The sequence below is a fragment of the Lagopus leucura genome, unplaced genomic scaffold (assembly GCF_019238085.1).
Source record: "Lagopus leucura isolate 7727_CA_CO unplaced genomic scaffold, USGS_WTPT01 Super-Scaffold_100008, whole genome shotgun sequence".
In the NCBI taxonomy this organism is placed as follows: Eukaryota; Metazoa; Chordata; class Aves; order Galliformes; family Phasianidae; genus Lagopus; species Lagopus leucura.
In genome coordinates this window covers 5,626,663-5,640,543 of record NW_024962265.1, presented here as the reverse complement: position 1 = coordinate 5,640,543, position 13,881 = coordinate 5,626,663, and the positions used below count along the sequence as shown (strand labels likewise).

The 13,881-nt window shown below is 40.4% G+C and overlaps 1 protein-coding gene across 1 annotated transcript in view; it reads right to left on the bottom strand.

The window, feature by feature from the left end:
- Positions 1-414: 414 nt before the first annotated feature.
- CDC123 (cell division cycle 123) overlaps positions 415-13,881 on the bottom strand; it is a 33,999-nt gene continuing 20,532 nt past the window's right edge. The window contains exons 10-13 of the mRNA XM_042872608.1: positions 10,626-10,654; positions 3,486-3,614; positions 1,653-1,790; positions 415-866 (exon numbers count right to left, since the gene is read on the bottom strand). Of these exons, the coding sequence (XP_042728542.1) occupies positions 840-866; positions 1,653-1,790; positions 3,486-3,614; positions 10,626-10,654 (323 nt within the window). The 3' untranslated portion in view covers positions 415-839. The remainder of the gene's footprint in view (positions 867-1,652; positions 1,791-3,485; positions 3,615-10,625; positions 10,655-13,881) is intronic.

The window sequence follows — 13,881 nt, the reverse complement described above, 5'->3', positions numbered from 1 at the left end:
TTTGCATCAAGTAAAATACGGCAAACAGAACACATTACTGACACCATGCAAACACCTACATCCAGAAGGCAGCTGCTTCTTAGTCTGAAAATGACCCCCCTGTGATAGGAAAAAAAAAAAAAAAAACAGTACCAAGAGCTTCCATTTCCCCAATTTAGTCAATTTTCCTTCTATACAAAGAACATGAAATAGTATCAAGAAAGAATTTAAGAACAAAAATAGTAATCATTTTCTTAAGTAATCCAAAAGAAATGAGATTCAGTCCACCTAACATTACAGGTTCATGTTACGTTTCACTATTTATATTAAAGCCACAGCTGATGCCTAGTATATAATTATGTTAAAAATAAGTTTCAAGGAAGCATTAGTAGTTACATTTGTTCCACGAAATGAAAGAAGCAACAGCCTTCACAATGAACAAAAAATTTTTTCCTTGTAGCTATTCTATGTTTTAAGCAAGACAGTGTCTAAATTCAGAGAATTCTTGATGTTTTAACTGCAGACGAATTAAATGCTGTCCTATTTATAACCAAAGAGTCCAAAGGCATATTTCAATAGCATCCATTTTTACATTATGTGATATGAAGGCAGTCAGTTGCGCTCAGATTGCTGCTTGCATCACTGTGCCATGGCCTTTAAGCTGGAATCCGAGAAGATCTCACCCTGACCTCCATGTTTCCATGAAGAAGCTTTCTACATTGTTATATAAACCAGCTTTTAAGTTCTTTTGTTGACTATAGAAGACAGCTTTTCTTTAGCTTAATAGTTCCCTAAACACAGCTTTTTCTGCATTTCGTGATTGAATTGTTCCACAATTCACTGCGACACTTCTTGATATCTCAGTCATCGTCTTGCTGATTTCTTTTCTGTCAAAAGAAAATTCACAATGTTAGGATACAGTTCCCTGCCTATAGCAGGGGTTGGAACTAGGTGATCTTAAAGGTCCCTTCCAACCTAAACTATTCTATAATACAATTTGTGAAGTGAGAGCACTAATAAATCACAAGTATCAAAGATAAAATGGATATTAGACAACGACCACATTTCTAAGCTATTTTTGAATGGTATAAGAGAATGTTTCCAGCAATGGCAGCTCTCTCCCTCATCCCAAACTACTGGATTTTATTTAGACCAAAGAACAAGATTTGCACACCCGATTAACTAACTGGTAGAACTCAGTAATCAGGATGAAGGCAATCTGCCTTCTCTCCCCACACGTAAAAGAGTCACATTCCCTAGTCACTATTATTGAAGGAAGAAAGGAATCACGTTTTTCCTAATATATTTATCTTGCAACTTTTAAAGAAGTTCTGAGGTGCAACAACTTCAGCTATTAAAAATATATATTTCCATTTAGACTACATTTATATTTACATTTCAACAAAAAAAGAAACCCACAAGGTTCTTGAGTGTGACTTGTCAAACTACACTCATTGCTTCCCCTAAAGACAAAATTAATTAAATGAAGTGAGATCAAAAGGAGAGCTTGCTCTTCCTCAATGAAAGAAAATACATGCATACATACATACAGAACCAACCCATACATTTTATATGTAAACACGTAACCTATGCTAATTACAAAAGCAGTTTCAGGCACTTAGATGTTACCACTTTACAGGGATAGTAAGTAAAAATTTTCTGGTAACTCTTACCAGTTTAAGGAAGTCAATTAATTTGTGAACATCCTCTCCTGTAGACAGGTCCACAAAATCCTTTGGCAGTCGGTAACTCAGGTATGGGCTGGGCTGGACAGTAACTTGACTGTTTGTACAACGAAAAACTGGACAGTCCTTTGGAAAAGAATGATGGATAAGGCAAAAACAGTGTCTGAGTAAAACCAGGAACAGCATTTGAACTCCTCCATTATAGTGCCTGAGTCACCTTGCAGCAGAGCTTATTTAGCTTGCAGTCGACTAACCTTGCACTTTTTAACAATTCTATGTTTTGTCATTAAAAACCGTGCAATTAAAAGCAAGAGTTAAAATGTTACCAACAGTCAAATACATTCATTTCCTCACTTCAAAGTTAAAATATGATAGAAATGTGTTTAATATGTATATTTATAATGGTGCCATAGCAATGGAGCTATCAGGAAATCTACGTGACTATGTGTAAAAGAAAAAGTTTACAGTAACACCTCTAAGCCCCTTTTCATAGGTTCTTTCTTTAAACCCATGTTTGTATTATCAAAACCATGATCTAAGCTTTCTGAGCAATTTATTCACTGAAGGTAAAAATACAACACTCAAAAGTATCTCTAAATTCTCAATTCTAGCAGGTTTAACTTAATATAAATTTCACTTTAATCTATTATATATTTTAGATACTCTAGAACTGACAAGCAATACAATTGCTAATTGCATGGCAGTAGGTAACTTCATTTTAAAGGAAGTTCAGTAACTTTACAACAGATTTTACTACTGCATGCAAGTTTCAGCATGAAGAAAAGTGATTCTACTCTTCATTCAGGCTTATACCAGAAAAATTATGTAAACCACTTGGCACCCAGAAAAATAAATCCACAAAACAAAATTCAGGTGCTCCATGGAAAGCTGGAACTGGGAATGTGCTTTAACAAGGGAGACAGCTTCCAGCAGAAGAGATCGCTGAATTTACACACACCATGAGACTAAGAGAAAACAGTAGTTTATTTCCCTTTCAATGTTATGAAGATGGTGATGGTACCAAAGCAAAGCTCAAATAACCTCAATAATGTCACTTCAGTTACAGTTACAAAGAGAAGCCCACAGTATCTGACTAGTCATCTCTCAGACAAATAGCAAGTACTTCATAAGATCATACTAGCTTTCTCTCTTCTACCCAGCCACTCATAAGAACCCACTTAGATGTGAGGACTTGTCTCAATCACACAACAAGGAAGAAGCTGGAGAACAAATAAAAGACTCTTCCTTCCTCCAAATTAATGGGAAGTTATTTGTTTTCACACAGAGAATAGCTTAGAACAGGGATAAAACGGCATTGTTCTGCAAGTCCAGGGAGTCCAACCAAAGGACAAAGTGTCCCACAGAGTGTTCAATATGAGGAGGATACAGAAATTAAGCTTCTTCTTGCTTCCTATCAAATATGAATAAACAAAACAGAACTTCAAGCAAATAAACAGAAAAGCAACAGATTTTAAAAGAAATTGAAAAGAGTGGAACAAATTTAAAATACACTAGAACTGAGTGAAAGCAATTTTCAGGGCATCTTCCTCACAATGAGGTCAAAACTGCAATATGGGCTTGTATGGTTTGAAGTACAAATTCCCTCGTAGGCATTTAACACTAGCAGGTGCTGCTTACTGAGATAAACTACTGTCAGAAAGATAGATTGATTCTACTCACAAAGAGTTTACATTTCAAGAGCTGAGGACTTTCATTTACTTCAGTGGGATTTGCACCATAATTCAGTTATGAAAAAAGAAGCAGCAGAGGCCCTAATGCCTTCTGGATTTGCTAGCCAGCTCCCTAGCAGCAGAGCTGTACCTGTTCTGTTGCTTCCCCTTCACTCTGGTCGCCTTTCAGATTTCTCCCAGAGGTCAGTTCATCCCACGTAAACAGCAGTGAGTCTGTTACTTCTCCAAATGGATTAAAATCTATTAACCAAATCTTACCCTGCAATGTAACAACAGAAGAATTAAAACAAGTCACATAGTTTTAAATAGAGCCAGAACATGCATGCACTTATACTACTGTAATATGCCTGGTCTTTAGAGACAAAAATAGATGCCAAAACTGAAAGCATCTGTTCTTACATGCTGAAAATATTGTAACATACTTTACATTAGGCAAACAGTTTTAAAACACAGCAAGCTCTGGCTTTATATTTTTATTATTACTATTATTATTTTTGACAGAAGATCAGACAGAGCTCAAGTAAACTGAATTCAGCTCTACATAACGTGCAGTTCTATGCCAAGGTGAAACCACAGAAATCCTCCATGATCTCCAGACAGCATGAACAAGGAAGAGAAAAAAAAGAAATACAAAGAAATAAAACCCAGGTATTTCGCTTTCCATCAAAAGTCACCTCAGCACTCCTATACATTCAGCAGCCTGAAAGGATTGCTATTCTTGTTCTCAGAACGGACTGTAAAAATACAGAGCAAGGCCTGCAATTTGCTGGTGGAGATCATGAAAGCTGAAAGATGCTGCATAGATATAGATTGAAAAAACCACAAGGGCATTTTTAATATAACCCTTAGTAGTCCAGGCTAATTTTTCCTGCCATACCTCCAACATATTCATATGTCAAACAGTTCTGGTAGTGTGCACAAGAGCACGCCTATTCTACAAGTGAAGAACGTACGCAGAGAGATTGACATGACTTATTAAAGGTAACAGAAGTCTGCCAAGGAGCAAGAAAGGACTTGTGTTCCTTGAGCCATCTCAAGATAGCCCTGTGCTGAAGCTGCACCTCTTCTTACCCAAGGAAGCGTCATCCAATAAAACAAAAACTTCATAACAAAATATGAATACAGGTGGTACTGAGAACTAGCAAAACACCTGCCACACACAGAAGAAGTCAGATCTTCCAAACAGGGAGACGAAGGTTTCTGAAACATCAGTGGGATGATGGATTGATGGGATTTACTTTATTAAAAACCAACTGGAAATCACACCTGAGAACTGTGCAGTTACTAAAAAAATTTGCTTTCCTTTACTCACTCTCCTTCCTGAATGATCTTCTGTCTTTAAAAGATCCTATCTTGATGCAAACTTCAATGTATCTTTAACTATTATACCACAGCCATCTGTTTTCTAACATGTAGATTCATTCCTTTGAAGCCTTCAGTCGTAGAGTAACATGGAGATTTCCACCCACACCACCTAAGCCACGCTCACAGCATTTAAGTGCTGTAGAGTAAGAAACGAATATAAACCCATACAACAGCAGAGAACTGCTAGAGGCTAAAAACAGTCTGTCACAACCTATACTGAGTTACTAATGCAGGTTGGGGAAGTCCCACCACAAATGAAACCAGCAATATTTCTTGTAAATGGGAGCTGTGCCAACACAGCAACCTGGCTGTGCACAGACCTGTAGTGGTCTGCCTCTCAGGGTAGATCAATTGGGTACAGCTGTCTCAAAGCAAGTTTTAAGAAGCCAGAGAACTGTAAGAGCAGTGCTAAAACAGACAGCTACAAAAGAAACTGGGAACCGCAAGGACACAGACCTGAACTGTTTCTTACTTGTTATGGAAGAATGTAACAGCACAGACCTGCATGGCTAAATTGGAAAACCTGTGAACCAAAACTGACACCACTACCACAGACAGCAAAAAGGGACAAGCTCTGCTATCATTTTGCTTCTCTGTTCCTCCCAGAAACAGAGTCACAAACTCTCATTATAAGCAATGAGAAAAAGCAACTTTTGTTAATGGGAACATCTCACTAGGCATCAGAAGGAGGAATCTGAAATTCACATGCATTTTATAACTCTAGAAAAACAAATTAATGGACCAATTTAATCACAGACAGAAGCAATGGCTGGCAAAGTTCATTCTGCAGTTCAGAGAATCTTTCCTTGCATCAGAAATGTTTACACTCAATAAAGGATTTCCCCATGACAGGCTTTCTCAGAGTCTTTTTCTCACCCCAAATACATGAAACTTCTTTTTTCCATAAATAGGAATTCAAGATTTCTTGGGGAAAAGGTGTACCTGGAAAAAAAACAAACCTGAAAAACATTTTTGACTACTGAAAGGAACATCTGTCTGCTCAGGTGCTCACAGAAACATTTCTCCCTCTCTCTGCAGACAGTGGTACTCCAACTGCAACACCTCGAGACCATCTTAAATCTACGCTGAGCTCCATTAGTTGCAAATGGATGGAAAGTGGCCAACAACATCCTTTCTCAGGTTTCATTAAAGGGAATGTACATAGCTCTGGGTGAGTAACTAAACCGTATTTTCTCTAAGTAAAATATCCATTCAAGTCCTACTTTGAATTTTATGATTTAAATGCCATTTGAGGTGATACACACTGTGTATCTAAAGAGCAATAGTACAGCTATTTATCTGCAGTCTTCTGGCATCTTTACCATATGAGAGAACAGAATTGCACAAGCCAGAGAAGCAAGGCTGTTCTTATCTGGATTAAAAAAAAAAATCATGTTATTACATAACTTTTTTTTCCCCTCATCCTAAAACAGGAACCGATAGATTTACCGTATCATGACAGCTTCATGTTTTGTTTTTCTAAAGCATTAAGCAGTATGCTGCTGAAAGGAAATGCTTGTGACAAAGACTGTTTAAAGGAAGTTAAAAGATAAAATGCAAACAAAACTGTTACATTTCCCTAGCTTCAGCTGCACCTGCAAGCACACTGACAGTGCTCACAAGGCAGATAGATGCTAGTGCTGGTTTGCATGTTAACAAGAAGAGAGTTGGTGATTTGCAGTGGCCTGAAGCTTTGCACTGGTCTTCCGTAACACAGTGACTTGTCTTGAACATGGTTACAAGGCGTAGAACTTGTAAGAGGTATTACCAGAAGCAACAGCAGAGCTGAAACTCTTGTCAGCTGTTGTGCAAAAAAAGCCAATCCAAATGGAAACAGGCTACTGGTCCTCCAACATGACCTCTCTAGGGCAAGGTATTCAGATCATCCAGCTTTGAAAACTGTATAACAGCATTTCTGCCTTAAAAGAAGGTCTGTCTGCCAAACCAGGTACTAGCTCAGAAGAGCTCAGTGAAGAGAGAGTAAAAGGAAAGGTCAGCCACAGAAAAGTTCGCCCTCAAACCAGGGCACTGTCATTCCAACTCAATAAGCTGGACCTGTGGCAGACCACTCTGCAGCCTCTCAAGCAACTGCAGAACAGGTGGAGTGGCTTGCTCTCTTCCACAGCCACAGTAAGGAAACAAGCTTCTCCAAGTGGAATATTTTAGAGTTGAAAGAATTTAAAATAAGCAGACATCGGACATTTCTTTCATTCTGTAGGTGAGGTTGCCATGCAACCAGCCCAAGGAAGAGCATGGGCTCTGGAAATTAATCAGATTCAGCAATACTCAATATTCTTTTGCTGCCTATATCTCACATACAAAGGGAGCAATGAATAATACAATTGCAAACCACAGAAGTATGTGTGAAAGGAGGAGGATTTGACACACAAAGGATTATCTGGCAGTTTACAAGACTCGAGGGTAGAAGGCACTGAGAGTTATCTACAAACAGATATATTCTATCCTGACAGATGAAGAAACACTGTTTATTTGAGATCACAGAGGCTGAAGCCTCTTACTTAAATAAACTGTCTTCACACTTCAGTTGTGAGGCAGAGTACCCAAAAGCAGGGCTTGGTTAGATGCTGAAGCACTGCTCCTTGTTTCATCTGACAGCATCCTCACATCTGATGGTTTGAATCCAGGCAGGTAAGTTTCACATGCCATTCAGCATGGCTGCTTTTAGCCTGACTCTGGATACTTACAGTGAAAGCTGGGCTCAGTAACAATACAGTAATTTTCCACATCACACATTTCTTTTGTTTCTGTTTCACGAACTACGGCATGATTTACTATTACACAATTACAAAATACTTCATCAGAAATCAAAGTTTTTATACAAACTAAGTACAAATATTCCTAACTTAACTCAGTGACTGAATGTCATTCCTAAAATCAGCTTTTGGATTTTTCAGTTGTGGACTCCTTTAAGACAATATGTACGTGCTGTTAGAGCATAGCTCACATGACCTGTTTCTGTAGGTTGACACTAGGAGAAGTGAAGGTGGCTAGCATTTCAAGTTAGGATGGGACATCTCTCCCCATTCTGTCACTATCTGCATGCTCAGTGTTTCAACTTGCTGAGCACTCAACCACAGCTGGAACAATTTGAACAGGAAAAAAAAAATAGCTTCCATCTGCTTTAAACTGGGAATACAACAATCATATACTCTCTTGATGATCGTTCCTTTGTATCCTAGAGTAAGAGTTATTTTTTCAACTGCTGAAGAACATTCTAAAGAAATGATTAACTTTGATGAGTTCAGATGCTATAGGGATATTTTTATTTTATTTTTTTAAGAAAAACTGCTAAGAATCTACTGAATTTCTTTTAGTGAGCAAAACATCACCCTCCTCATTTTTTGAAATAGACTACTAATTCCAGCTGAACTCTTAGTTACATTTCTGTCAAAACCACCTATAGTAGGCACTACATAGAGTGAGCAGTGCTTCACTTAAGCTATTTACCATAGAATCCTTAGACCTAGAAGGAACCTTTAAATGCCATCTACTCCAACTCTCCTGCAGTGAACAGGAACACCTACAGCTACATCAGGTTGCCCAGGGTCTTACCCATCCTCGCCTTGAAAGTCTTCAGGGAAAGGGCATCAATCACATCTCTGGGCAACCTGTTCCAGTGTCTCACCACCCTCACCAGGAAACTTTTTCCTTGTATCCAACTTAAATCTATCCTCTTTAAGCTTGAAGCCATTTTCCCTTGTTCTGTCACCACAGACCCTGCTAAAGAGTCTGCCCCCTTCTTTCCTCTAGCTCCCCGTTAGATACTGAAAGATCACACTCAGGTCACCTCACAGCCTTTTCATCTCCAGATTAAACAGCCCCAGCTCTCTCAGCCTGTCCTCATAGGAGAGGTGTTCCATCCCTTGGATCACCTTTGTAGCTCTCCCTCATGCAAGATCTTGCATTCATATTTGTTGAATCTCACAAGGTTCTCCTAGGCCCACAGTTCAAGCCTGTCTAGGGGTCCCTCTGAATGGCATCCCATCTGGTAATACTATACCAGTATTTATCTTAAAGACATCTAAATTGCCTTCAATAGAATGAAATTCCAAGAATCATAGACTGCCTTGAGTTAGAAGGGACCTTAAAGACCATCTAGTTCCAAGCCCTGCTGCAGACAGGATTGCCATCCACCAGCTTAGGGCTCCATCCAACCTGACCTTGAATACCTCCAGGCATAGGGCATCCCTCAGTTTCTCTGGGCAGCAGTGCCAGTGCCTCACAACCCTCAAAGTAAAGAATATCTTCCTACCACCTGAATTCTAGTTTAAAGACATTCCCTCCCTGTTCTATCACAAGCAGACTGTTTATAAAGTCAGTCTCCCTTCTGTTTCTAATGGTTCAATTAGAATAGATTAGGAATTGGCTAGATGCAGCCAAAGAGCTGTGATCAATGGTTCTGTGTCAGGTGGAGGCTGGTCACAAGCAGTGCCCCTCAAGGGTCAGTCTTGGACCGGTGCTCTTCAACATCTTCATCAGTGACACAGATGATGGCAGAGTGCACCCTCAGTAGGTTTGCGGATGACAGCAGCTGAGCGGTGCGGTCCACACACTGGAAGGAAGGGAAGCCATCCAGAGGGACCTGGACAGGCTGGTGAAGTGGGCCCCTGAAAACCCAATGAGGTTCAACAAGGCCAAGAGCAGGGCACTACACGCAGGTCGGGGCAATCCCAGGTATTTATACAAAGTGGGGGGGAGACCCCCTGGAGAGCAGCCCGTGGAGAAGGATTTGGGGGGTCTGGTAGATGAGAAGCTGGACATGAGCCAGCAGTGTGTGCCTGCAGCACAGGTGGCCAACTGTGTTCTGTGCTGCATTTAAAAAAGAGGTGGCCATCAGGGAGAGGGAGGTGATTGTCCCCCTCTACTCAGCTCTTGTGAGGCCCCATCTGCAGTACTGCATCCAGGCCTGGGGTCCCCAGCACAGGAAGGATGTGGAGCTCTTGGAGCAGGTCCAGAGGAGGGCACTAAGATGATCAGAGGGCTGGAGCACCTCTCCTATGGGGAAAGGTTGAAGGAACTGGGCTTGTTTAGCTTGGAGATGAGAAGGCTTTGGGGAGACCTCATTGTGGCCTTCCAGTTCTTGAAGGGGAGCACATAAACAGGAGGGGGAACGGCTGTTTAATAGGGTGGATAGTGATAGGACAAGGGGAATGGTTTTAAACTGGAGGAGAGTTTTAGGTTAGATATTTGAAGGAAATTTTTCACACAGAGGGTGGTGAAACACTGGAACAGGTTGCCCAAGGAGGCTGTGGATGCCCCATTCCTGCAGGCATTTAAGGCCAGGCTGGATGTGGCTCTGGGCAGCCTGGGCTGGTGGTTGGCGACCCTGCACATAGCACGGGGTTGGAACTGGATGATCATTGTGGTCCTTTTCAACCCAGGCCATTCTGTGATTCTACGATCCCTCCAATTACTGGAAGGCTACGAAGAGGTCTCTCCAGAGCTTCTATTCTCCAGGCTGTACAAGCCCATCTCTGAGCTTTTCTTCGTAGGAGAGGTGCTCCAGCCCTCTGATCATCTTCACAGTCCTCCTCTGGACACAAATTCAGGCACAGCTGTAGCTGAAACTAAAGTTATGTGCTTGAAGACAGACTACTTGTCTGAAAGAAAATATTTACTAAATAATCACATCACTGGCGAAGACATACTTACAACCCTAACTCTATCGCTATCCTCCCATTGACAGTATCAAACATTGAAAAGGAATTCAGGAACAGAACTGATAAAACCAAGTAGCTTTTTTTTTTTTTTTTTTTTTTTTTGCCAGGATCACTTCTAGGAAGAAGCAGCTACTCTTTGACTCCTCTTACTAGGGTTTCAGGTACAGCTTCCACAGAACAAACAATTAATTGCTAAGCAAATAAACAATCTGTTGTTCACTTACCCTGCTGTCTCGGTACACATCAAAAACAACTGAAAAAGAGAGGAAAAAAAAAAAGTTAACCTTGAAAGACACAATTTCCCAGAAGATGTCAAAAACTCTCCTGGAGAAGAGAAGGCCACAGGGAGACCTCATTACAGCCTTTCAATATTTAAAGGGAGATTATAAACAGGAGGAAAAATAACTTTTTACACAGACAGATAACGAGTAGACGGGGGAAATGGTTTTAAATGAAAGGAGGAGAGAGTTCAGATTAGATGTCAGAGGAATTTTTCCTCTGAGGGGATGTTGAGGTGCTGCCACAGGCTGCCCAGAGAGGTTGTGGATGCCTCATCCCTGAAAGCATTCAAAGACAGGCTGCACGGGGCCCCGGGCAACCCACTCTAGTACTTGACCTATCAGCTGGCAACCCTGCCTGTGACAGGGAGGTCGGAACTTGATGATCTGTGAGGTCCCTTCCAACCCAAGCCATTCTGTGATTCTAAATACATACTCTTGTACACTACACAACTGGCAAAGTCAATACATCTACAGAACTGCACGCCAGAATTAGGTTAATTTCCAAGAGGAAGTTGAAAATTTTCAAGAACTATTGTTAATACACTGATACAGTGTCTGCTGGGCTTTTTCATTTAATTCTGGCTTGTTTTGTTCATTTTTCCTCCCAATGGAGATCATCAGATAAACTCTTAGCACAGAGAAAAGCTTGTCGCCTACATTACTGCTGTTTGTTTTACAGCAGAACTGAGACATTTCATGGAAGGATAGGCCTGCACTGTGCTAGACATCACATTTAATGAGAGAAAGATCCTGCTTCAAAAAAGGTTAGGACTTCAGCAGATAACAAGACTAACAGGTTGTAGGAACAAAGGGGTCAGTGGGCATGCTGAGGATGAGGCACAGAAAGGGCTATGCTTAAAGTCACACAGAGCAGACACTGCACACCTACTGGTTATCAACAGCTCTTTCAAAAAATCTCTGCTACTCAGTGATTTAAGTCATTCTGCCTTGCGTAGTTACACTAGTGCCACTCCCATTGGTTAATTAAGCACAAATCTTTGCACATGCTTCTATCTGTTAGCTTCTGTTCTGTATGGTTAAGCAAACCTTTGATTTGTCTTTCTATTCATTTATGGAAAAATCTACAGATAAGCATTCAGGCATGAGTGCATGCAGAAACGGTACCAGTTCAGCAGAGGAAAGAAAAGCCAGAATTAGAAAACACTCAGACAAATGCTGCATTGTCACTTTCTTCACTAATGAGGAAGGGAATATTTCAGCTAAGAGATTTCCCAATCCACATAAGATAAACTGAACTCAGGATATGACTAAAGAATACTTGAGCCCCAGCAGCTCCTCAGGAAGTTGCCTGTCAATAGCAGACAAGTTGATAGATCTTGTCCATGCATATAAAGCTACTCAGCAGCTTAACCTCATGCTTTGCGCCAAGTTGGCTGCACAAAGGCAAAACTCAGGGCCAAAACCAGTCATATCATTGTTTTTGACCATAAAGCCTAGAAATCTTTTTGCACAAGCTCAGTTACATCAATTTAAAATGACCCTCTAGAATTAAGTGCTGTGACTTTCTCAGTAAGACAAACCCACAGTGACTAAGTCACCAATGCCAGGATAAGCACAGCAGCTCTAGATTTCTTCCACAGCTGTTCAACTGAACTTGTTGCTTGTACTGTGTTCAACAGAAAACCTTTTCATCCGAGTTCCATTATAAAACAATGCCTGTCAGCTTGGAGCAAGCCTATGGCAGCAGTGATCATTAATCATTGAGACTGAGTGGGATTTACAACCCCATTAAGACTGATTGCACATTGGTGACTAATTTAAGACACTGATTAACAGCAAACAGAGAGGAAAACTTGCACTGTTCCTTCTTTAGGGACCAACTGAGGAGCAGCGAGCTGCGTGCCAGTGAGACTGGAGTAAAACTTAACCACCAATTGCTTAGAACTGAATGCAAATGAAGGTGTGGCTCTGTGGCAAACATCAATACCTCTGGAGGACTTCTTTCACTGGGCTCCTATGAAAGGATTTTAGAAGGTTCTATCATCATTTAAAAGTATTTAAAATGCATTTGCCCATCTGTTATCTTACTGCTCCAACTCCGCTGTGCTTCAGCTGCTCTGACTCAATTCTTCCATCTGGAGATACTAACAGACCAACTGGAAAAAGCAGAGCAAACAGCACTGAAAGCCCCAACGAAGCAAGGAGTCAGGGAAAGAGCTACAATACCTTTCCTTCTGACAGCAAACAAAAGCAGACTTTCATTGTTAACAGCAAATATGCTGCTAGACAGTGGAAACAGAGATATGGTTGGGGGTAAGGAAGGTATGGGGAAAAAAAACCTGCAGAAAATGTTTCCTGTATGGCATTTCTCTGCAGCAGGAAGGGTTACCCATGTTTTGTGCCCAAGACCAAAGGCTAACAAACCTCCATCCCAGAAGGCGACCCTGAAACCTCATTTCCCTAGAAGGTAATTTGGATGGCACAGTTTAACCTACTTTACATAGGATAACACTTCAGACCTTTCAGTTTACTACGCAGCAGAACTGAAATCTGGGCACCAATTTCTAAAAATAGTGCCCTGAATTATTATCTATCAGCTGATTACATACAAGCTGAAATTATGATGGGACACAGAGGAAATTGAAACAGTAATCATAATGTCAGATCTGTATGATTGATTTTACTTCAAAATGTTAGGGCTACAGATCTGATAAATTAGTATAATAATTATACGCATTATATCCAGACTGAAATAAAAAGAATCATGCAGAGCCACTTCTTTTTTTTAAATGTCAGTAAAAAAAGACTGGCATTAGAAGGAATCCTTTCAGAAAGTCAGGCAGAAAAGATCTGAGTAACCATGGCACTCAAATAGCAAAATTATTAACCATGTTCAGAGCTTACCTGATGGTTGAATAGTCAACTTTTTATGAAAGACAACACAAGACAATTCTTATGTGCACATGTTACTAAACTGAGGGTTGGTCCACACCAGAACAATATAACTTTCCTCAGTTTTCACCCATCTCGATCACATCACAACAGAACACTACCTTAGTTTCCTGACATGGTTTAGTGAGATTATTACTGATAAAATTTGTAAAGGATTTCATGTTTACAAACTGAGTCGATTTAATTAGGTTGCTTAGGTATGGCAGAATTTCAAATACCATTCCAAAGTTTGAGCAGACAAAATGCTGTACATCAATATTCTAACAGAAACTAGTATAAGTTCTTG